Below are 24,345 nucleotides of genomic sequence, written 5' to 3'. Positions count from 1 at the left end.
TGTTGCAGAGGGAGAAGAATCCTGTGTGTATGTCAGGGCTGAAATGTTGCAGTGCTGTCTGTAGACGCGTATCAATAAACAGGACCTTCATGTTCGGCCAAATGCTGCAGTAACGGTCAGAGTTCAGTCCAAATGGAGGATAATGCAAGAGGATGAAAGGAGGTCTTTTAATGACATGTGGGAGTTATTTTAAGAATAATAAATGTAAACACCACCCCAGTGTCAGTAAATTCCACTGCACTCCCATTCACGAATAATAAGACTTCTGAAGTGTCTTGTTGCTGTTTTGCTTTTATTTTGGTCTTGCTATCTGGCTGTCCATGAGTTTGAATATTATCATATTCTATCCCGTATATACAGTATCATTATGAGTTATACTGTACCAATATCTGATTAGGGGCCCCTGAGCAAGGCCCTTAACCCTCTTTGGTCCACGTGAGCTGTATCATGACTGACCCTGGGCTTTGACGCCAGCTTTTTGGGATTTTTGAAAAGAGGTTTCCTGTGCGGTATTTTTTTGCACGTTGGGCAAATAATGCTTAATATTTATGTCTGATTTTCTTTTAAAATTTAAAAATAGAAATTGTTCACCTATCTATCTATCTATCTATCTATCTATCTGTCTGTCTGTCTGTCTGTCTGTCTGTCTGTCTGTCTATCTATCTATCTATCTGTCTGTCTGTCTGTCTGTCTGTCTGTCTATCTATCTATCTATCTATCTATCTATCTGTCTGTCTGTCTATCTATCTATCTATCTATCTATCTATTCTGTCTATCTATCTATCTATCTATGTGTCTTTCTGCCTCGAGCTCTAATTGGCTGTTACCTGAACACGTGACTGGCCGTTGGGACTCGGAGGCGCTTAAATAGCGCGTGCTGTGCCGCATTAGGACTCAGTGGGAAGTTGTTACCGGAGCGGAGTTTGCGCGCGGAGGCGCCGGTGTGGAGTGAGAGCGGGAGAGAGGAACGGGAACCGGGAGAACACGACTTACAGAGACAATGGACGCGTTGAGGACAGTGCTGGCGCTGTGTGTGAGCTGTTTACTCGGACCGGTGAGTTTCACTCTCTGCGCATGTGGATCTCCGCGCGCACTGAGTCACGGTGCGGGGTTTATCAGTGCGGAGCCGGAGTGTCAGAAATATCACCACATTCCCGCGTGTGCTTTTAATTTTTCTAAGCCATAATATTGTTGGATGCTTTGTTTAAAAATATTATTTAAAAAATAAAAAAAGACACTTATTATTTTCTGCTCTACTTAAAAGTTTGTATTAACATTAAAAACAGTCTATGATGTTGATTATTATTATTATTTTTAATAATAATAATAATCATCATTATCATAACAATACTACTACTAATGATAATTGTCTTAGTGATTTCTTATAATAGAATCTTATTTAACAAATTCATTCTTAAGCTCTGAATCATGGCTGGTGGTTGATCTGTAGTCAGTCTCAGGATCGCTGGGTGTGAGGCGAGAATACACCCTGGATAGGACACCAGTCTATCACCAGCCACCACACACACTCACACTGTTGCTATTCCACCAGTAAACCAGAGAACCCTAACAAAACCGACACAAGCGTGTGGAGAACATGCCTCTGAAGCCTCTTTGAGGTGCACCTCAACCCCACTGTGATGCGTCTTTAATCGAGTCACCTTTATTTTCAACTGGAAACTTCCCTGTCTCCCGCTGACCACCCCATAACTCTGAACCTCCCGCACCATGCCATCACATCACGGCTTCAGCGGGAGCACCGTGCATGGCAGCCTCACACCCCGCTACTTTACAGCGAGTTCCAGATCTTTATACTGTATATATCAGAAGGATTGCAACGGATATTGAAAGAAAATGTATAGACGCTGGAGACACTGCATTGAACTTTATGAGACTTTATTAGTTTATATTGGCATTAAAATAATGTTTAAAACTATTGTTAAAGCAGCATCCTGCAAATATTAGCATTTCCGTTGGCACAGTCAGTCATGGCATAATTATTATGCTTGGTTTGGAAACACTGGATCTTAACATGCACATAAATCATTCATTTTAGTTAGGCTAACAATTTACGGTTTTACAGTTTAATGTGTTCAGATTAGCAAACATTCCGGGAACAAATGCTTGGTGCAGATTGAACATGTTAAGATTTGTGATCCATTCATAATCCTCAATCCCCTCTAAGCTTTTCAATGATTTAATGCAAATAAATTCTTATTCCTTAAACTGATGCATCTAATTTTCAGAAGTTGTAAAACTGTTCTGAGAACAGTTTTAGAATCTGCACCTACTAGATTGTACTGATTCTATGGTTCTAAAACTGTTCTCAGAACTGATCCTAATAGCACACCTCAGACTTTAGAATTTGTCAGACTAGGTGTCACATTGAGCAAATACAGATTACATATTATTATTATTATTATTATAACCACAACAACAATACTACTACTAATAATAATTGTCTGTGATTTCTGCTCCATCTTATAATAGAATGTTATTTAACAAATTCATTTTTTAGCTCTGAATCATGGCTGGTGGTTGATCTGTAGTCAGTCTTAGGATCGCTGGGTGTGAGGCGAGAATACACTCTGGATAGGACACCAGTCTATCATTGGCCACCACACACACACACACACACACACACACACACACACACACACTGTTGCTATTCCACCAGTGAACCAGAGAACCCCAACTGGACTCGTATATATTTACATTTTACAGCCAAGACAGACCATCGTCATTAAGTACTTGGGTACGACAGCACTGGCGCATGCATTCGTCTGCATTAAGTGCTGAGCAAGTCCACTAGACGCCTTGTGCTTGCCTTAGTACACTTAAGATTTAACTTAAAGATTGGAGACTTGGATTTGGACTTGCATTTCTTTGCTCGTGACCCTGACTGGATTTAGCCTGACCTGTGTTTTATTCACTCTAGTGTTCCTCAGCATCCAGCTGGACTTACATAAACACTTGAAGTGCTTTTTAACACTGGAAATTTCTGCATTTTCTCTCGACTAGATAAGCTTTTAAAGCGCAAGCGTAAAAATTGGAGAAAAAAAAACCTCTCAGTGTTCAGTTCACGTCTTTTAAACTTAATGAATACAATCAAACACAGTGCGTATGTTCTTTATTCCTACTGGTTTTGCTGTAGTTATGGAATAATGTGTTTTTGGTTTAAAATATTGAATAAAACGCGTGAGTATGTGCTGTTGTAGGCAAACCATCAATGACGGAATGGTGTAAAGAAGCCGAGTAAGCAAACAATTGTTCAACTGTGTTCAAGTTGATGATTATTTTCCATAACAGAGTACGTTCAGAAGAGTTTTATTACCCATGCACCACAGGAACCTGGCGTCTATATTTATTAATTTATTTATTTATTACATAATGACACTTAAATGAAACTTACATCTCCATTCATTTATTGCTATATTTTATTGCTATGTAATATGGCTGGGTGATACGCCAAAACAGTTTATTACAATATTCTTTTATGATACCTATAATTGTCAATCATATTTCACAAATTATGATTTATTATTTTTAGCCATTTTTAATTTGTGTATTAGTTTGGAAATTAAGGTAGTATTAAGTTGCAGTTCCTCTGTAATCCTACAGGTGGTGTGCTCTAAACTGTTCACGTTTTGGCAGACAGCGCAGCATCCTGTGTGAAAGGAGTAATAATTTGTTGAGCTTGTCAAGAACGAAATTTGAAAATAATAAATGATATTTAATCTGGATATTTGTAAAATCATTTATAGGATCACGATACAAATAGAATTGGATCATCGGTATCGTGATAATATCGTATCAGCTTTAGTTCTTGCAATTCCCGTACCTAGTAAATACAATGTTATAACTGTAAAGTTCATTGTATTACTGTTTTTTGGTCATAAGCGTTGGTTAGTGGTTAAGGCATTGGACTACAGTTCGAAAAAAAAAACACAACCATCAAGTTGCTGTTGGGCCCTTGAGTAAGGCCTTTAACCCTCAACTGCTCATATGTATAAACAAGTCTTTTTGGATAAGCACATCATGTATTTTCAGATTTTATTTTATTTTTTAAGTTGACTCATCTGTCTGTATATTTACATTAGATTCTTTAGACTGAAGAGTCTGTAGTTTGTTAAATGTCTTACTGCTCTACTAGAGCTGTGCTTCACTTTTCCTAGACGTTACATGACTTAATATCAAACTGCTTCACCGGTTTCCAGCTTTGTTTCCCCTGTAATCCTGTTTACTGTTGCTATAACGTTCCGACCGCATCCGCGAGACCTAGCGCGCGTTGGATTTTCTTTTAAGGCATGCGTCATTCGGAATAGTGATGCCTTGGCTTTCTTTGCCGGATGAAACACCATGGAGACCAGTTTTATTATTAGTTGGTTAAGTGCAAATACATCAGCAATGTCCTTGATTGACAAAAAAAGAAGGACCGTGCTTTTAATTTATTAAATAAATGGCACATTTTAATTGATGCTACCGTAATGAATCATAGCTGCCGTTGTTTGAGCCGGTCCCATAGAAAATATGTATTTTTTTAAAATATATATATATATTTTTTAACCAAGGCGGGATAAAGTAAGCCTGTAAGCCGAGTGAGTCATCATTAGTCTTACGAGTTGTCTGTGGTCCAGCTGTGTAGCTCGTATCAAAGGCTTGGACTCGGAGTAGTAGACATACTTTGAGGATAACAGAAAGAAGGGAAAAAAGATTTATGTCACTACCGAGATGTGACCAGGATAATACAGTGAATGTTATGAAGGGGCATCTTATCAACCGATGACGATGAAGTGATGAAGAATCTTCAGTGAAATTAACCAGAGCTCACGTAGTTTTTAAGCAATGCATAGATTCCCAAAGATGCATTCTGAAAGAGGAGACATGTGTGTGTGTGTGTATGTTATGGCAAAATTTATGCACCCTTTTTTTCCCTTTGGATAATGTTATCCATCCTCTTAAGATGGGTTGTTCGAGTCAAACTGGGACTTTTTGTGTTTAAAAAAACTGAGCAAAGTTCTGAGAGTAAAAACTCCCTTTATTTCTCTATATAATCCCCTGCTACACTAATGCACTTATCCCAGTGTTTCACTAGTGCTTGGACACCATTAAGGTAGGAAGTCTTCTCAGTACGCCGGAGCCATGATCATCGGACTGCCGCTTCACATTTAAAACCCTGACCTCCCAGGAACTTCTTTAATAGCCAAACATGTGGAAATAGAGCGAGGTCTCATAATATAACATGAAATATTTTAAATTAGAGCTAATGAAGGATGTTTGATTAAATGACTAATAAATAAAACACACATTTGATTTGGTGTTCTTCACTAAAGACAGAAGCGTCACTACATCACATTCCATGTCAGGGACAGGACTTCTTACCTTCTCGCTTCTGCATCTCATGTGGGAGTTGTTGCCGACGATGATGTCACCTGCAACCTTTTCTGTGAACGCGAATGAAAACGCGCCTCGCTGAAAGCCGCGCAAAATACCATAACCTTTGTCTTATCTTTTTGAACAGATGTTATCAGTCCAGATGTGCGACGTCAGGATCGACCTGGAGATGGAGAGAGATGAGTGCATGGCAAAGCTGCAAAATGTCACAACAGGTTGGTTATCTCTTTGTGCTCAATATGTGAATAAGTATTAGCATACAAAGGGAAAAAATGTCATAATGCAAAAATAAAAAGGAATTTAGACAATACACTATATTTGTCATATGTTAAAAGGTGTATACGTGAATGTGTAAACTTCCTGCAGTATAAGAGGAGCAGTAAACTTATGAATGAAAAATAATAAGTTTTTTATAATGAAAAATAATCAGCGTTGCCATGGTAACTTTAAGATCAAACTTTAAGAAGGTCCCAGGTTCAAACCAAGGTGCCACTTTTGGGCCCTTGAGCAAGGCCCTTTATCCTCAACTGGTCAGATGTATAAAGTGATCCTTGACCAGCTTTAAACAATTTTTCTCTACCTTACACCTTAAAAAAAATGTCCTGTTCAATATCTGTCCACTGAGCTTGTCCAGAAAGGTCAGCCCTAAGGCATGACCTCTGCATTCCTTAAACATCTGTCATCCTTACACATGACCCTTTTCTATTAAAACCTATTACTCCATCATATCTCGTGCTTTTCACTATTAACGCAGGCTTCCTGTCTGTAATTGTGAAGTACGTGTGAGGACAGGAAGCAGCAGTGAATTCTAAGCACATCTGGGTTTTGTTGATTTCACTGGAAGACGTCCTCTCGGGCTCGCTAATCAGAGTGAAGTGGAATCCGTTCTCCCGGTCCGCCGTAACTAATCTACTGATTACGTTTTTTAATAGCTGAAGCAACGACAAGTGGAGGCGGTCTGAATTTTATCCGTTATCGAGGGGAACCTTGCGTTTATATAAAAAAGCTCTGAGACCCCCCCCCCCTCCCCCCAGGGTAATCTGTAAGAAATTGTTCTCGCGGCCTCATACAGGTATGCTGTGTGTGTGTGTGTGTGTGTGTGTGTGTGTGTGTGTGTGTGTGTGTGTGTGTGTGTGTGTGTGTGTGTGTGTGTGTGTGTGTGTGATCTCCGGAATAATTGCCTTTAGCCCTCATGAGCGTGCATTTACCGTTCCTGAGGGATGACTGGCATGTAAGTAAGGAATAAAACACAGCAGGTCAAACTGTTATCAAGAAGGGAGTGGTGTGTGATGAAGTGAAACTACACCCGAGAGTCGTTTATTTAACAATAAAACAAGTGTTTTATACGTCTTGTTCTATGAGAATTTTCTATTCAGTCTTTTTCTCTTTTGTTTATTTTATATTATTTATACTGTATATATCAAAGGAAATTATTATGCACTGGATACAAATTTACGATTTACTTAAATATCATTTCAATCTTTCATTTTTATTTTTCCTCCTCAGGTTGCAGTGGCGAATGGGAATTTGCCTGTTGGCCGTCGGCGTCTGTCGGAGAGCTGGTCACCCTCCCTTGCCCCAAATACTTTGCTCATGTCAGTGACCGGGAAGGTAACACCATCACTGTAATCAACAAATTGTCCTCGAAAGTAAAAACAGGGGTTAATAGTTTAAGTCATGCTGATGATGAAAGCTGTAGACGTTTTGTGAGTTATTATACTGCCCGGCCAAAAAAAGAAAAAAAAAAAATCAATGTCTAAGAAAGGTCAAATTACTGACCTGCCTCAAGCAAAGAAAACAACTAAAGAGATGAGATGATGAAATCATGGTTTAAATAATGGAAAGGTTTAATAGTGAAAGTAAAAGAATTAGAAAATAAAAAGAAGTCAGCTGACGACCTGTATGTACTGAATCACCAGGTTATCACATCTATGGAGTGTTTCTTCCTCCCTGATGGCACAAGACTCAAGATTGTAGAAGATTGGCTCTGGGAGCAAGAGGAATCCTATTCACACACGAGCGTGACACCAGATTGTGTGATGTAATTAAGGCTTAAATTAAATCTTAAACTTTGGATTAATTTTTAATTAAAAAAAACTTTTAATTAAATCCTAAGGTGTGCGACTTTTTTTTTTTTTGGCCAGGCAGTGTATTAGCATTTCCCACGACACACTCATGCCATAATTTGTATGATTAAGAGGCATTTATTTTTTTGGTTTATGTGATAGTATTAGCACTAACATTAAGGGAACACATGCTTGATCCAGTAAGTGTGGAAACATCGCGGAGCTGTCGGCATTAACACTCCTGATTCCTTCATGTGATTCATTTAATGGCAATAAATAATAATTTCTATAGAAAATGTATAAATGTATATAAATGTATGTGATGCGATGCTGTTTGGCAGCTATGATGCAGATTAATACAGTACGGTATTTTTAGTGTTTTGTGTGAGTATGTGAATCCAATCCTTATAGTGAGATAGTGAGAAGTCTGGTGGCCTGTAATAGGAAACCGTTACACAGTCTGTTTGTGTGGGCCCGAATGCTTTGGTACCTTTTTCCAGATGGCAGAACCGGAAAGTGTGTGTGTGTGAAGGGTGTGTGTTGTCATCCGCAGTGCTTCATACCGAATAAGGAAGCTGGGGCGGCTTATATGAAATATGTACGTTCGATCCGATCGCATTTCTCACGTTAGCGCGTTATTCTGGTCCGCGCACATCGTTCCCAAGAAAACATCGTTACGTCTTCAGGATTAATAAACTGTGTACACGATTTTGACCTCAGACCTCCCAGGAGAAAGGTCGTTTTTCCGAAGCAGCGAGATTTATGACGGTTGCAGCTGCTTACTTTAAATTCACCTCCAGCACGTTGTGTTTTTGGAAGCAAGATGTCATAGGATTTCCCTAATAGGACTTCGCACAGATGCTCGGTTGTTTATGCGCTCTAATAGCATTGTGTTCGTGTGTTTGTTTAAACTTTTCTTTAGAGTTTTGAATACGTACTGATAGTAACACTGAATTTGCGTGTACTGTCTGATAAATTGTGTGTGCAGACAGCAGCTGGAGACAGAGAGAAAATGATATTTATGTATGTATTTATACTTTACATACTGCAGCCATATGGCTGTTTAACACAAAGCTGCAGTCATAAATCATGGATTTATATTAACATAAGCTTTCTAATGTGTTGTCAACACCTCTAGACTTTTGGAGAAGTATAAAATAAACTTCTCCAAAAAAAAGCAAATTATTCTGTGTAATTAATTAGCTGGTTTTGATTGGCCGCGACTGGCGCGTTTTTATGGCGTTACATTGTCAAAAACCACGCTCGCTAAAAGCCTCATATCTCCCGTTTTCTCTGTGAGTGCATTAGACTCAAACTCGCTCATTATACACACTTCCACCAGTCTCACAACACCACCAGCGCTAATTAGTCAAAAATCACAGCGTTTAAGGAGGTAATAGATCGCCATTTCTTCATAATCCTACAGGTGGCGCACTCTGTGCCATTTACACGTTTTCATCCTGTGTAGTAGGAGTGAATTATTTGCTAATTATTAGTTAAACTCTTGTATTTGGAATTTGTTTGTATTGTTTAAACGCAGTGTTTGATTTCTGTTCCGTCTAACCTTGCTCAATTCCAGTTTTTCTTTCTGATTTCGGTTCACATTCATAATCACAAGTGATTATATCTGACTCCAATGTGGACGCGTGCACACATCGATACGTCTTAGCTATCACCATCTGGGCTAAAACACATCATGAGTTCGTGCAACCACCATTCGTTTCAATCAGTGGATGCAATTTTTAGCAAAAATATGCTTGGGATTTGGCTCTGGAGGACGGCGAGCAGTGAGCCGGCCGTATTCGTTGCTGTCCAGAAGAAGGATGAAACCCAGACACATCACTTTAGCTGTTTGCGCAGCTGTTGCTCTTACCTTTATGAAATCCCCGCGCTGCCGGTGCGTCTGAGGTCAGCGAGCGCCCTGTGCATGGGCAGAATCAGAAAGTCGCATGAATTCTGTTGTTCTACCCGCTCATTCAAGTCCCATGATCGCGTATCAGAAAAGTATCTGATCTGACAGACCTAAAACAAAACAAACTGATATGTCCCATCAGAATCGAGTCACTCCAGGCTGGTAACGTGAACATAGCATTTATATATTTAGGACCCAGAGGAGCGAGGTGAAATGTCGCTATGTGCTTGTTGAACACTAGAGGTGGTTCGAATCGAAACCTGTAGCTCTTGCTGTGTAACTAAATAAGTACTAAATTAAGATTGATTAACTAATCAGCCAATCAGATTGTTTCTGGGAGTCACTTCACCTGTACCAGAAACATCCACTTTGTAAAGCATTAAAAGAAAAGTTTGTACAATGACATGGAATGCACAAAAACTGTAATGCATCATTTTTTTATACATATAAAATTGTCATTTTTGTCAAAAACTATGCCTACACTATATAGACAAAAGTATTTAGCCAAGCCTGTAGTGGCATTGTATCCAAGATCTGGATATATAAATCTGTCTACAAGATTTTGGAGTGTTTCTGTTGGAATTCATGCTTGTTCATTCTGTAGAGCATTAATGACATCAGGCACTGATGTTGGACCCCATGGTGGGATCATCCCAAAGGTACTCGATGGGGTTGAGGTCAGGGCTCTGTGTTCAGGCCAGTCAAGTTCTTCCACACCGAACTCATCACACCATGTCCTTATAGTCCTTGCTTTGTGCACTGGGGCACGGTAGGATAGGCCTTCCCCAAACTGTTTCCACAAAGTTAATAAAAAAGCATAGCATCGAGTAAGATGTCTTAGTGTGCTGAAGCATTAAGATTGCCCCTCACTGGGGGTAATTGAAACATCTGAATTCAACAATTGCCAGGTTTGGGCAAGTACTTTTGTCTACATAGTGTATATCTGTATACATGTTTAGATGCAGGTATTGCTGCCGTGACATTTAGCATTTACCTATGTGTACAGATGGTGTGTGTTTACAGCCAGGACTTTGACACTGAACTCAGGTAGCGATCTGTGGTTTCTGTGAGGCTTATCAGGCCGTAATCATAAAGTTGTAAAGAAAGCCATTTCTATACACAGGTAAAAAGAAAACTCATCTGGTTCATTTTCATAATAGTAAAATAAATTTCTTGTGAAGTGTCCTGGCACGTTTGTGAATCCACATAGTATGAAAGGTCCTTTATTTATAATTTTTTTTTATTTTAGTAGAGCGCTACATGTACATTAATGTTTGATTCCTTATTTTGGTGCATAATCAAAAAAACACAATGGGACATGGTACATAAAAATAACCAATGGCAAAAATAAGGTTTTATTTCTCTTTAATATTAGCAGTTTGACAAATTTACAATTTATTTAACAATATTTTCTGCTCAGGCAGGCTCTAACAAAAAAAAAAAATACTGATAAACAATCATTTGTACTGAAGATGTCAGAAAACATTACTAATTCCACCAAAGTGTGGCACTGAGACACCTTACAAAACTTCAAAAGCATCCACCATACACATTCTTCTGTAACTTGTTACTATGGAAATAATAACTTATTATAACGAGCATGTTATCGTATAAATGCCATGCGTTTCATTTGAATGATTACTCTCTCATTTGCCTTCTTTGCATTGGCTCCATGTCAGCTTATAGCTCTAACCTTTTCTTCATCAACCACTTTAATGGTTTTCCTACAAACCCTTTCCAGGGATAGTTAATGCCTATCATGGCACAGCTGCTCCTCGATGAAAGGGAAAAGCTTTGCCTCAGAGCGTGTTCTTTTTAAAGCGCATTCCAAACAGGGTTTGAGGGATTTAGGTGCTTCGGGGCGAAGTGGCGAGGATTTATCGTCCCGATGTCGAAAGCCTCTGGAGATCGGTGATACTGGCCAGATGTGATTGCGGGTGAAGCTTGGTGAAGACGTGGGGGTGGGATGAGCCGACAATACAATCAACCTCCTCCAGGGTCCTGATGGAAATAGCAGACGGAGAATCGAAAGAAACATCACGCCGCACTCCATAGAGGATGAAGCCGTATATATTATTGACCGATTGATGATCTCGGTGTCGTCAGACTCAAAAGGAACAAAGTGAATAAGTGCAAGGAAATTTACAACCCACAGATTGAGAGATTAATTTTTGGCTTCACCTTCGTTTTTTTGACCGTCCAGGAATGTCTTTCTGAAAATCCAGTTTTATTGATACTTTATTGGTACTGCATGAAACGTCTTAAAAGTCGTATATTTTTTTGACATGGAGGCTTTTATGGATTTACAACATCTGCCAGTAAGAAACTCATAAGAGCATAAAATGTACATGGAAATAAATTATTGTATGGCTGGCTTCCTCATGCTTACCTTGATGAGAAATATCTTTGAGGTGCTTTCTAACCGAGATGAAAGCCTGTAAGGCTTTTTTTCTCCGACTTAACAAATGATCCAACTTTGTTGTTTCTGCCATCTCTTTTCTCCTTTTCGGACTACTGGCTCGGCGTAACACAATTGGAGGACAGCGCTATTCGCTCCTTCCGTTCGTGTGAGCTCACATGATTGGGTGTAGAGCTGTGATTAATGTTAGAACACTAAGTGCCTCCCATCACACCCCAATGAGAGAGCTTGGCCAATCAGCTCTCTAGGCCTTCGGCTGGGAATCACCAGTGGTCTCTAGATGATGGGGCAAACATTTTACCACTGCGTCACTCTGGCAAACAAAAAAAAAAAACCCTAATGCCTAAGACTTTTCCACATTTACTTATTTTCTGAGCTCCTTTCCTGGCACTTACCTTTCCTGTTCACTCCAGTATGACAGTCGGCAACAGTGCGGTGTCGTTAGCCGTAGCATAGCTACGGTTTATGTTCACTGATTCAGATCACTGTTTTTTTTGCTGTTTTATAGAGTTGATATAATGAACGATCATATTCTTGTGGCACCGTGTGAACCTCTGGGGTAGTAGGTAAAAGCCTTTCCATAAGGCTACAGTTTTGCTTTCCTCGCGTAAAACTCTTCGTCATCGTCAGGAGCAGCAAATCTCTCCGAACTGAAATTGTTGATGATGGATGTTTCCTCCATTTGTTTCTGCAACCTCGCTATCTCTGCGGTGAGATCTCCTGAGTGTTTTAGGGCAAGATCGAATGCAGCAGTCTCAGGTCTGGAGCATTAGTCAGAATCCAGTCGTTCTTTCGAACGCCAAAAACCAGGCCATAAGGCAGGCAGGGTAAAGCTCTTCTACTAAAAAGGACTGGGACAGACCCATTTTTTAAACATCTACGTCCAGCGTATAGAATTGGTTGCTCTATATCAGGTGTGTACTGTAGGTGTGAAAGTGTCGGCTGCAGACTGGTGTATAATTCGTAATGGTGAATTTGTCTCATCGGATGTCGTCCTCCTACCTCCTCTGCAGTTCCTTGTCTTTGGGAAACTGAGATTGGAGTAGGATTTGGCAGAATCTGTACACATTGGGACACCGCAGTGATGGCTAGTACTGCTATCCTGTTGTCAGTTGAATTGCGAATGTTTTCAGACGTGTTGATCTCATGGTGTAACGGTTACACAAGCTTCTAAACAAAAGCGCGAATAGTATGCTATATTAGCATACAGACGTCCACCTGGCGGAAGGAGACTAGCCGTTTGAGAACTTGCCGTAAATACATCAGACTCTGCTGTGAGTCTATTAGCCAAATGTAAGCGTCTATGAGCTTGTGTATGCAGTAGATGGCAGATAGGGCTTTCAACAACATGTTTCTGTTGAAGGAAACACATGCTTCCTTGGTTAATAACTGTCATGTGATAGGGATAGCTAGCTCACTCACTCATCGTCTATACCGCTTTATCTTGGAGCATATCTCAGGAGGCTTAGAGGACAAGGCAGGGTACCTACTTGTGAGAAAATGGGATGGAAATTTAAAAGGAAATGTCCTATATAACTACTTATAGGTGAGAGTTGAATGAGATTGATAAAGAAAAAGTCTGAAAGAGTTATCAATCATTGCGGTGAAATCCACCTTGTCTTAAGCTTTCTCCTTAAACTGAGCGCAAACAAAGCCGATTCAGCGCTGTGCAATGGAAAACTAGCGTTACGAAACGCCGAACCGCTCAGATCCAGGAACATGTAATAAATTCAGAGAGGCGTCCTGACACGTGTGAACTTTTCACCCAGAAGCTTTACAGTTGACAGCGATTTATTTTGCGGACAGAGTGGTTTTAGGGTCATAACATAGCTTGTGAAAACAGTGTGTTTTCTCACCGCTGCCACGCTGGCGACGTTCGCAATAAGAGAGATCAGAGTGATCGGGAAAGATGGCCGTTATCAGGATTGACCTATTGACCTTCATTTTTTTTATTACACAGCACAGTGTTTTATACTCGTGCATGTGATTCATATCTAGCTTTATTTTGTTTCCCGGAGAGAGAGAAATGCTCCTGTCTGTCAGTTTCCTGTGTTTCAGTCCACCCTCACATCCATTTGTTGGATTAGGGCTCCTGCTGATGTACACAGGATTTACGATGGGTGTTTGTATACAAGGAAACGCGGGAATTTGTGTCTGTCACTATTACATTTATCACTATTACAAGTGTCACAAAATATATTTTCACTTGCTTAGACTCATGCAAAAATGCTCTCACGCAACTGTTTGTACTCACCAACGTGGGTTGCCAGATCACACTAACAAAATCCCCCAGTGTAGTGCTGAAAACCTTCCCATTCCGATGCAAAGCAGGTCAAATAATAAAAAAGCTTTACTAGAACTTATTTAGTAATTAGTGCTCAGTATTAAAGCATGTGCGTGTTTTTTAAACTTTCCATAATCGCAGCTTGGTTGTGTAATAATGGCATGTTTAACACGGATAATAAGATGACTGAGGAAACATCACCAGGTTTCATTATAAAAAGCTCCTAGATGAAAGTCTTGCTAAAACCAAAGTTGTATGCTCGAGCTACCTTCAAGAGGAAACAATTTTTACAAGAATACATTAAATGTAAGATATGGGAGTGGCGGCTCAGGCGGCTAAGGCTCTAGATTGTTGATTTTCAGACCAGAGGACTCAACTTCAATCCACTACCCAGCCACTGCATGCGGTACCGGTCCCACTCGTGAGATTTTAATATAATATTTGTTAAATGTTAATGTTTGAGATATTATAAATCCTTTTACCGTAACCAGTTTGTCATGCATTTCTTTATTCCAACATTGCACATTTATAATACATGTATTTAGTATATGTAAGTATATAGTATTTTAAAATTGTGATTAATCGTGAATAATTGCAGACTACGACTACGAAAATTTGTATCTTATAAAAGTACTGCAGTTATGCTTTTGGTCCCTATCTTCACTAAGGAAGAAGGTTAATGTCGAATAAAAAATTAGCCTTCGTCCACATCATAAAAAGAATTCTTGTGTCTTATATTGCACTTTAATTGAACAATTTAATATTTAACAGTATATTTAACAGTAACATAATATTAAGTATTTTATTTTAAATTTTTATTTAAACATTGGACATCTTGAGAGTTGGTTTCCGTTAAAACAATAGGAAGTTCCTTGCTAAAAGTGTTCTTGAAGTTCTTCAAGCATTAAAGAGAATTGTTTTTTTACTTTAAACCAATCTGATCCATGACCAAAAACCGCGATACAATCCTTCGAATCGTGAGATTTGTGATCCGTTGCACCCCTAATTATTCCAGAGCTTTGTTCATCGTGCAGATTCCCATTCTATCACCTTCAGGAAACTCCCAAACACTTAGATGTTCCAAGAAACACTTTTAGTTAGTATGTGCAGTGATTAACGACCCCAGTTACGCTATCTTCTTGGAATTCACCAGTTAGCTTCTTTGCACTTGAAATTGAGCTTGTACAACCTGTAGTTTCACTGCCTGCACTTGTTCCTACACCGTTCTATATTTAGCTGCGAAAAACAACACATCATGCCCGACTTTTTATTCTCGTTTTTCTTGCTAATGAAAGCATTCCTCTGGCAAAGCCTCGATCCGGTCTACAGCGTGGACCGTAATAGCAACAGATACTCCATCTAGCTCATCTGTCTAGTCCCTTTATCTTGATTATGCCTTTTGCAACTGTATAAACTCACACCTGGATTGAAATTTATATTGATATTGTGATATAATTTATACCTTTATGTCGGGTTTTTGTGTGTCGGCATTAGCAGCAGGAAGCTTATATAGCTTATTTTTTTCACTATAAAGCGTTAATAATTGCAAGACTTGACCATTGATCTTTCTGTCCTTTTCTTTGTCACCTACATCATTCATACTGTAATGCTTTTAAGTTTTGGGCAAACATCTGAATCAGGTATGGCCTTTATTCAGATTTCTCGCAAAATGCTATATCATCACACATAATTTAGTATCATATAAATATGATATCTTAGACGATGAAGATGTGGTCCAGTTGCTGTTTCATCTTTCAAAGTGTCTCAAAATGCTGCTCCCTGACTTATAAAGCCTCTGCTCTCACTGATGAAACGCGAGTTGAAATTCCGGACAAAGAAACGAGACGATCATCAATTACACCCGTTCCACAGGGAGAGTGATTCAGCTACTCGCTGAGGAAATCTCTCCGTTGTCAGACTTTTCCGTGCACGTGGAGCACGTCTCCTCCCGAGCTTCTGACCCGTTTCCTTATTCATGAAAGAAAATTATCTGGTGCAAACAGACGATAATGAGTCATCTATTCGGCGTGTTCAATATTCATGCAGGTTTAGCTGACAGGTGAGGCTTTGTTTTAAATATTGATGATGTTAATATACAATGTCTATGCAGAAATGAATCCAAAATGAAGTTTATATTCGATCAATTATCAAGTCTGTAAATTTATGAATAATGTAAGATGTGAGACACTTATGGGTTATGGCGTCGGTGTTAATCAAGAAAAGTAGGGGCGCAATAGTGCACTGCTTTTACTGGGCAAAAAGAGGGAAAACGACGATCTGACGCGTCTTGTATTCCAGTGGGACCGAAAATGAGCGAGCTAGGAGTTAGGTGACAAAAGGGTTCAATTCGGGTCCGAAACAAATTCTCGTAACTTAAAAGTCGTGCGTCTTGTCCAGAGATTGACTCAGCTGAATGTTTAGATATACCTTATGGATATATGGCTGTCTATCCTAAATCGGAAAATTATGCATTTGGGAAAAAACAGTCGGTGATACCTTAGAGAGGAATAGTGAGCCAGTAAAAGTGAGCTAAGTGCCATAATAATACTAATAATAATGATTGTACCTAAGAAAGTGGAGTGAGGAAGCAGAGTTGTTGTTGTTTCCATCCTGAGTTTGGTGGAAGTGAACAGCTTGTAGTAAATTTTAATGTCTCTTATAACACAGCAGTTGTTATCGCACCAAACAGTCGTTCCTTCACCAGCATTTCTGTGGAACAAAACACGACTGTCCTCTTTTACTTAAGAACATTTTATTCCATTCTGTGGAATAAAGTCACTTGTGTAAAGTCTAGAGTAACTTCTGTGTAAAGTCTAGAGTAACTTTTTGATAAATACACTTGATAAACCTGTATAAATACACTTGAGTCCATCATGAGGATCTCTTCGTGAGCCGTGTTTATTTTTTTTTTTATACGGTTGCTTTTCCTGTTTTTTCTTTGGTAGTTAATGATTACTGATGAATTATTTTCACCTGCTGCTCTTTACACCTAATTACACTGAATTTCTGCGATCATTTTTTCCACAGTAATATAGCTGCGTATTGAACCAGATGTGGTAGGAGGTTCATGACGCAGGACATATCGGCACCGCGGAGGTGAAATCAGTACAGTAGGCCATAAACATACAGTAGATCTGAACAGGAATGTGCTTAAAACCAGAATGGTTCAAGGAAGAAAAAAAATAACTAAAGAGAAGACTGTAGTGTGTGTAATATGATGATAAAGAAATATCCAAGCAGGAGGAATGTTTGGTTGTCACAATGTTGTGGTGATGTTTATTTGCCAACATTACTGACACTGTGACATTGACTTTGTGTATTAGGTCACGGCGTGCGCCCAAAGACAAAGAAACATGTTTGGAAACGTACTCACAGCGCCAAAAACTCGTGGTAAATCGTGATAAACTGTACTTATGGCCATCGCGTGAAACCGCGTAGATGAGATAGGGATATTACTACTCAGAAGGTTGGGAGTCCAGTTCAAGTCCCAGCACCGGAGCACTTGAGCAAGGCTCTTAACTAGGGTTGGGTACCGAAAACCAGTGCCTCATTTCGGTGCCACTTAAATGTCTGAACTGTCAATTTAATAACTTAGTTGTAATAAACATCAGATTCATCAACATACATGATCGCTAGTAAAATTTAAATACTCCATTCATGGGGTGTCAGAAATGATGGGAAAAATAAATTATTTCCTTAATTAGAAAAATCTTGAGAACTTCAGAAAGCTTTGATTAATACAAATCCAAAACATTGTTGCAGTAATGTTACTGTCCATTTTTTATTTTTGTAGATTAAAAGTTTATTAGATTAAAAAAAATAAAAGCACAAATCATTAGGAAATGAGACCATCCGAGATGCGCGTGAATGCAGCAACTAACGTTACACTCGCTCTGACGGCAGCAGGAGGTCTACCGCTATCTTAGCTTGCTAATTTAAACAACTTTCGTTAAAATGCCTAAAACTAAACGGACGAAAGTGTGGCTATATTTCACAAGAAAGGATTCTAACACCGCGACATGCAGCAAATGTTTTACAGCAGTTTCGTGTAAAGGGGGGGGGGAACACGTTAAATCTAATGAAACATTTGAGGGCACACGGAACAAACTTAAAAGCAGAGCTTGCAAAAAAGAATTTTAAATGTTAATTGCAAAATGCAAATCTTGCATTCATTCTAACAAATGGTCAAACGATTTGTAAATTACTAATGTAACACGGATTCTGTTTATAAGTATGGCTTTACAGCTAGTACTAGTAGTACTACGACAGTGACCCCGTTTACCACTGCAAAGAAGGCTAATTTGACTAAGGAGAATTTTTGAAATTTTTTGTTTAATAAAAATGTATTCATGAGTCATCCACCATCATTTTGTAAAGTATCGGTTCTGTACCGTTTTAAAAGTATAGATTTGGCACCGGTATCTAAACGATACCCAACCCTACTCTTAACCCTACCTGCTCCAGGGGGCGCTGTATCCCGGCTGACTCTGTGCTTTGACCCCAGCTTCCCATGCGGAAAAAATTATTTCGCTGTGCTCTGAATGTGACGAATAACTGAATCTTAATCTTTAATCAGATGTTGTGCAAACTGATGTTAATCAGCATAAATGCTCAGAAGTTTACAATTCTGCTGTTATGAGGTTGTATTTACAACATTGTGTTTGCGTCAGTCATTCAATGTTATTAATCGTCATACATTTAAATACATGTGTTATTAAACACATGTGTTGTTTAAGAAATACTTAAAATACATTTTTGCACTTTATTGTCCAGGCTTACAAAGAATCAGTGGGAGGAATTCTAGGAAAAAAATTAACCTAGATAATTGCACTGATTAAAAATGATTCAGCGTTAAGTGGGATTTCCTCGCCACTGTAGATTTTTCTACGCCTCATGTCCTCGTGTGTAAACAGGAGTAAACAGAGCTCTAATTAGAGGAGAATTTTCTGCGAGTTCTCTTCATTTTATTCATCGATTAATCTCCCTAATTGCGTTGAATCATACCGGACTTAAAGCAGAGTAAGACATTAGTTTGACTTTAATTAGAAAATCTTTAATTAGACAGGAAACTCTTACACGCCAAGAATGCCGTTGTTATAAAATCCAATTAAGCCCTCGGAGCTCAAGTTCTCAAGCGAAATCTCATCAGTTATAAAGATGAGCGCATTGACCCACTCCAGTCACAAGAGACAAAAAGGAGCAAGAAGTGCGCGGAGCCAGGTCTCACCTCCTGGGTCTCTCTGAAGGAAGCGTAATGATCCCTGCTGCCTCCGCGAGTCACTTCCCAGCAGGTGGAAATGAAAAGTTAAAAACTTTATATAAGTCGTATTTTGTCTATCTTCACCTAGAAGTGGAGAAGGATTACTCCAGAGACGAAGGATTCTTTCGTCTCTCGTCTTCTCGTCTCTCTTTTTGAGCGTTAAATTTCACAACGTGAAACAATCAAACCTCAGAGGTGTCGTTAATGATGGAGTTAAGAGCAGTCGAAAGCTAAAAATCATGACGGATTATTCTAGTTTATCCACAGGCTGTCTTTGGCTTCTTCTTTCTTATTTAATTTCTTTTATGTTCCCGTAGGTAATATATCAAGGATATGTACAGAGGAAGGATGGATGGTCCTCGACTCTACAGCGAGCGCCGAGATCTGCGGCTTTAACCTCAACTTCACTGGGGTGGACCTGGTGCGTCTTCTGTGGAATAAATAATTCTCTGTGTAGTTCAGGGTTGTCAGAGCCGTTATTGTGTCTGGGCCGCAAAATCCTCAATATATACAACTGCATAATGACAATAATTAAATTTTTTTATGAAATACTGTACGCCATGCCGGGAAATAAAAGAACACGTCGCTTAGCAACTAACGCGGACCGTATAGCAGAAGAATTGTTTAATGTGAATATTATTGATGTCATTTCTTTTCTAAAGACCATAACCCACTCAATAGAGTGTATTGTGTAGAGCTGCAACTAATGATTATTTATTAATTTGATTATTTTCTGGTTCCTTGATTAATCCTTTTGTAAGCCTCTCCATAAATAATAACCAATAATAACTTATTATTAATCGTTCAACCTTTTATTTAAACATTTTCTTTGTTTAAAAAATATCCTTGATATAAGTAAATATTTAAAATAAAGGAATTGGTAAAGAAAAAAAGGTAGAAGTATTAAACCTCTCCAGATGAGTATTTAGACGTCCCTATTGTTCAGTTCCTACCAGCTTTAGTTTTACAGCCTTTTCAGCAGAATAAAATAAATCCTTCTCTTCTTTTGCTTTATTAGTTTATCTTTTAATGTCAACAAGAAGCTCAGGTTGTGAGGATTAAAAGCACGTTCAGATACCTATGCTGCCATATTTCACCATAGACGTGGTGTTATTTCCCATAGATCTTGAACAAATATCTTACTTTCTATAATAGCGTCATAAAAACTAAACACTATGTTATTCTTTAATGACTAACTGAAGTTTCATTGTTGTGGTGTAAAAAAAATATTATTTTTGTGTAATAGTGCTGTAATATTAATATGTTATGTTAATATATATATATTGTGCAAAAGTTTTGACACCCCCATTGCTTAATATTAAATTAAATTTAATGATGTGGATGGAATGAAAGAAACAGGAACAAATGTTTTACTGTCACAGGCTGAAAAAGTGTTTAGTTAAAGTGGAAATTGCTTGTTTGTGAACCAACCTCAGCAGCAACCTTGTTTCCCTTCTCGTCTGTTCCAACCACATGGCTTCCAGCATCACCAGTATACAGCTGTGGCTTAAAGTTTTGAGAATGCCACAAATAATATATATATATATATATTTTTTTTTTAAAGTCTGCTGCATGTGTTTTTAGATTTTTTCATCAGTTGTTACTCAGTTTTACTGGAGTTAATTACAGCTGCACGATTTGTACTGTAGAGTAAAAAGCTTTGCTTTGCTTTGAAAGCATCACTAATTATACTTCAGTACACCAGAGTAACATCTGACAAAAATAACTTTAAACTCTAAAGCAGCAGAGTTTGTGAAAATCAATAATTGTGTCATTCTCAAAACATTTGGCCTCGGCTGTACTAATCACCGGCCTGATCATCCGTCATCATCTACACCTGATCATGCCTTAAGTTAGATGTTTTTTAAAAGCTTGAATGATTCATAGGGCACTGTGTGGCTTAACAAACAAACAAAAAAACATTCATCTTAAACTGCTCAGGTACAGAAACTGGACTAGAAACAAAACTTGGCAAGGAAAAAAAAAGAATGAGAGCCAAAGAAAGTCCTTCAGGAAGCTTCAACTATTCCTGAAGACTACGTTAAAAAAACAAGAACGTTAGAGGCTTTGAAAACAAGACATAAGGGGGGTCGAGACTTTTGCACAGTGCTGTACATATATTTTTTTTAAACCTGTATATAGTTCTAAGTGTGTGCTGTGTGTAGGATGTTTCTCATGGTGAATTCCTGAGATCGGTGAGGATCGGATACACCATCGGCCACTCCGTGTCTCTGGTGTCCCTCGTCATCGCCATCTTCATTTTGTGCTTTTTCAGGTGAGCCAGCGATGCCTCACCAGGTCGAACCGGTTACAGCGTGCAGTCGGGCAGTTGTTTCGCTTTTACAACAGCTTTACTGTTACACGTTACGATTAAGTGAAAACGGCTCAGTATGAGTCAAGCTCGTGTCAGTGCTTACAAACGAGTCGCACAGCATCAGTTTTACGTTATCTCTTTCCCATCACACATCACACAGAGGTGGCTCTGATTAAACACCTCTGTTTACTGGAATACATCTTAAGTAGCTTCCTTTTCTGTGCCTTTAAAGCATCTTACACTCAATTAAACAGGATAACAGGCCTCACACATGCTGCCTCGAAAAACGAAAACAACACACACCAGATGGTCGCTGTGCAGAAACTCTGTAGCGCGATTGCTAGTAACTAGGACGTTCTGTGTGGCAGAAAAGAAAGCGAGTGTTTTGTGTATTAATGACAAATACCATTTACTGTATATGCAGTAGATAATGGTTTTATGATGTTTCACGTCCAGGAAACTCCACTGCACAAGGAACTACATCCACATTCACCTCTTCCTGTCATTCATCTTAAAGGCCGTGGCAGTGATGATGAAGGACGTAGCGCTCTACGAGGTGGATCCAGATGAGTGCAACCCTAGTTCTGTAAGTTAAATATAAGTCACCCTGGAAAAGGGCGTCTGCCGTGTGCCGTGAATGGAATAACATGCAACAGTGACTTGTTATGCTTTGTGTTGTATGACATGTGATGTCATGATCGATCACATCAAATCAGGTATTGAGTCACATTTTGGGTGATATGTATTCCCCAAGTTATGTATATTTGAATATTTGTAATTCAATAATCTAAGTTTGTTTTACGACGAGCGGCTTGGAAAAAATCTTGAAATCGTATTTTTTAAAATATTTTAATGAGGATTCTAGAGGACACTGGGATTATAGCAAAGCTATAGGATTATAGTGCGCGTTTATAGCAAAAAACTGCAATCTATTCTATGACATCTTGGATAGTGTTCATAAGGGCTTTAATACAATGTTTAAGATTAAAATTTTTCAGTTCTTTTAAAGGATCAGGAAGATGAGAGATTTATCAATTAATCTTTGCTTAAATTATTAAATTTTATATGTTTCACATACTGCACTATATTTGCCATAGTGCAAAACGAACCGGACTTAATACCTGCGTCACAATTTATTTCTCTATTTATTCAATGATTCCCTTCAACATCTTGGAGCTCCCCGAAGTGTGTGTGTGTGTGTGTTAATGCTGAATCTAAAATAAGATAATGAATTTTTTCCATACCACAAACTCCCTTTATTGCTTTCCTCCTACAGATACACCGTTTCAGTGTCTATGTAAATGAGCTACATGTCTTCCCATATGAGATTCCATTTGGAGGAAATCTGTTGACTGGTTTAAACCTCGGTCAATTAAAAAAATAAAAGAAAAATAGCATTCAGTTTAATGATAGGTGGATTAAAAGCCCTGTGTTGTGTTGTTTTGTGTTGTGTTGTGTTGTACAAGAGGAATTTTGGAATAATAAACTTAAGAATGGTAACAGGTCCATCATACCTCTCTGTCCTTGATTATTTTCCAATGAGAACATTACATTAAATGTATAAAATTTTCAATACAATAAGACTGATGAGTGCTAACCCTAGTTGTATCACTTTACAGTGTCTTAAAAAAAGATCATTTTAAATGTAATTAGCGTCCAAATGAATCAATAAGTACATATCACATCACGGATCATCTATTACAATGGACTTTTAAAATGTTGATTTAATGTGCAAGTTTGATTCCAAATAACGAGCGCAACATCGCCATCGTTCCAGCGACTCGGCCCTGACTCTGTCGCTTAGAGCTCTGCATTTCATTTACCAGAAACCTCTCTGACCTTCAGTTTCACCTTCGTGGTCCTTCAGGAGCTGAGAGAGATAGCGCCTCCAGCTTTATCTCAGCATTTACAGTCAGCGTCTGAGCGTTTTATTGTGCGTCATATCAGGACTTCTGATCTGCTGGGCCTCTAATGGAGCGGCTGTCATGGGTTAATAGTCATAGCATACGGGTAAATCATTGCCCACGGCTCTTAAACCTTCTATGAGGAATTCAGATGTTAGCTGCTGCTTCACAAATCTGACCAACACCACTAGCAACCTTGCTATGTGTGTGTATGTGTGTGTCTTTCTACAGGACGGGGGGTTTCCTTTATTTGATTTTTAATTTGCTGTCTGGAAAGCATTTATAGTCTCAGTAACTCACTCCGCCGCTCAGGTTTAGTCGATTCTGGTACGATGTTTTTTCACAATCTTTGGTTTCAAGTAACAAATTAATACTTACCATTTTTTCTTTTCTCAGATGTTTTTCTTTGCTACAAAAGTTAAAAAGTCTAAATAAATAAAATGGCAAATATTCATAGATGTTATTTAAAGATCCAATATTTTACTATTTACATATCTAGTGTCTTAACTGCCCCTTAAATGTGACTGTTAATGTTCCAGCTAAAATATCTGTCAGATAATAAGTTCGTACCGTTATCAATATTGTCTCCGTTGCTACATACACTACTAAATGATGCACGTTATGTCTGCCTCCGTAACCCTCCAGGACACGACTAATTCACTTGTGCTCATAGTTATGCTTTACGTCATAAATTTTCATTTGAAAAATTTCCAATGTTCTACATGTGAATCGCGTCTACAACTTGTGAGGCCATATTTTTATTTCTAAACCCGGTAAAAGCTGAAAACTGCT

At 38.6% G+C, this 24,345-nt stretch overlaps 1 protein-coding gene across 2 annotated transcripts in view; it reads left to right on the top strand.

Annotated features, from left to right (window-relative positions):
• Nucleotides 1-907: 907 nt before the first annotated feature.
• Nucleotides 908-24,345, top strand: part of vipr1a (vasoactive intestinal peptide receptor 1a) — a 43,653-nt gene continuing 20,215 nt past the window's right edge. For both annotated transcript variants that reach the window (XR_008356377.1, XM_053487126.1), the window contains exons 1-6: nucleotides 908-1,054; nucleotides 5,522-5,609; nucleotides 6,901-7,005; nucleotides 19,653-19,756; nucleotides 21,501-21,610; nucleotides 22,106-22,235. Coding sequence is in view for 1 of the 2 variants with exons in the window: in XM_053487126.1 (XP_053343101.1) it covers nucleotides 1,001-1,054; nucleotides 5,522-5,609; nucleotides 6,901-7,005; nucleotides 19,653-19,756; nucleotides 21,501-21,610; nucleotides 22,106-22,235 (591 nt within the window). In the remaining variant the exon portion in view is untranslated. The remainder of the gene's footprint in view (nucleotides 1,055-5,521; nucleotides 5,610-6,900; nucleotides 7,006-19,652; nucleotides 19,757-21,500; nucleotides 21,611-22,105; nucleotides 22,236-24,345) is intronic.

The sequence above is a fragment of the Clarias gariepinus genome, chromosome 25 (assembly GCF_024256425.1).
Source record: "Clarias gariepinus isolate MV-2021 ecotype Netherlands chromosome 25, CGAR_prim_01v2, whole genome shotgun sequence".
Classification (NCBI taxonomy): Eukaryota; Metazoa; Chordata; class Actinopteri; order Siluriformes; family Clariidae; genus Clarias; species Clarias gariepinus.
This window is presented reverse-complemented; position numbering and strand designations above follow the sequence as displayed.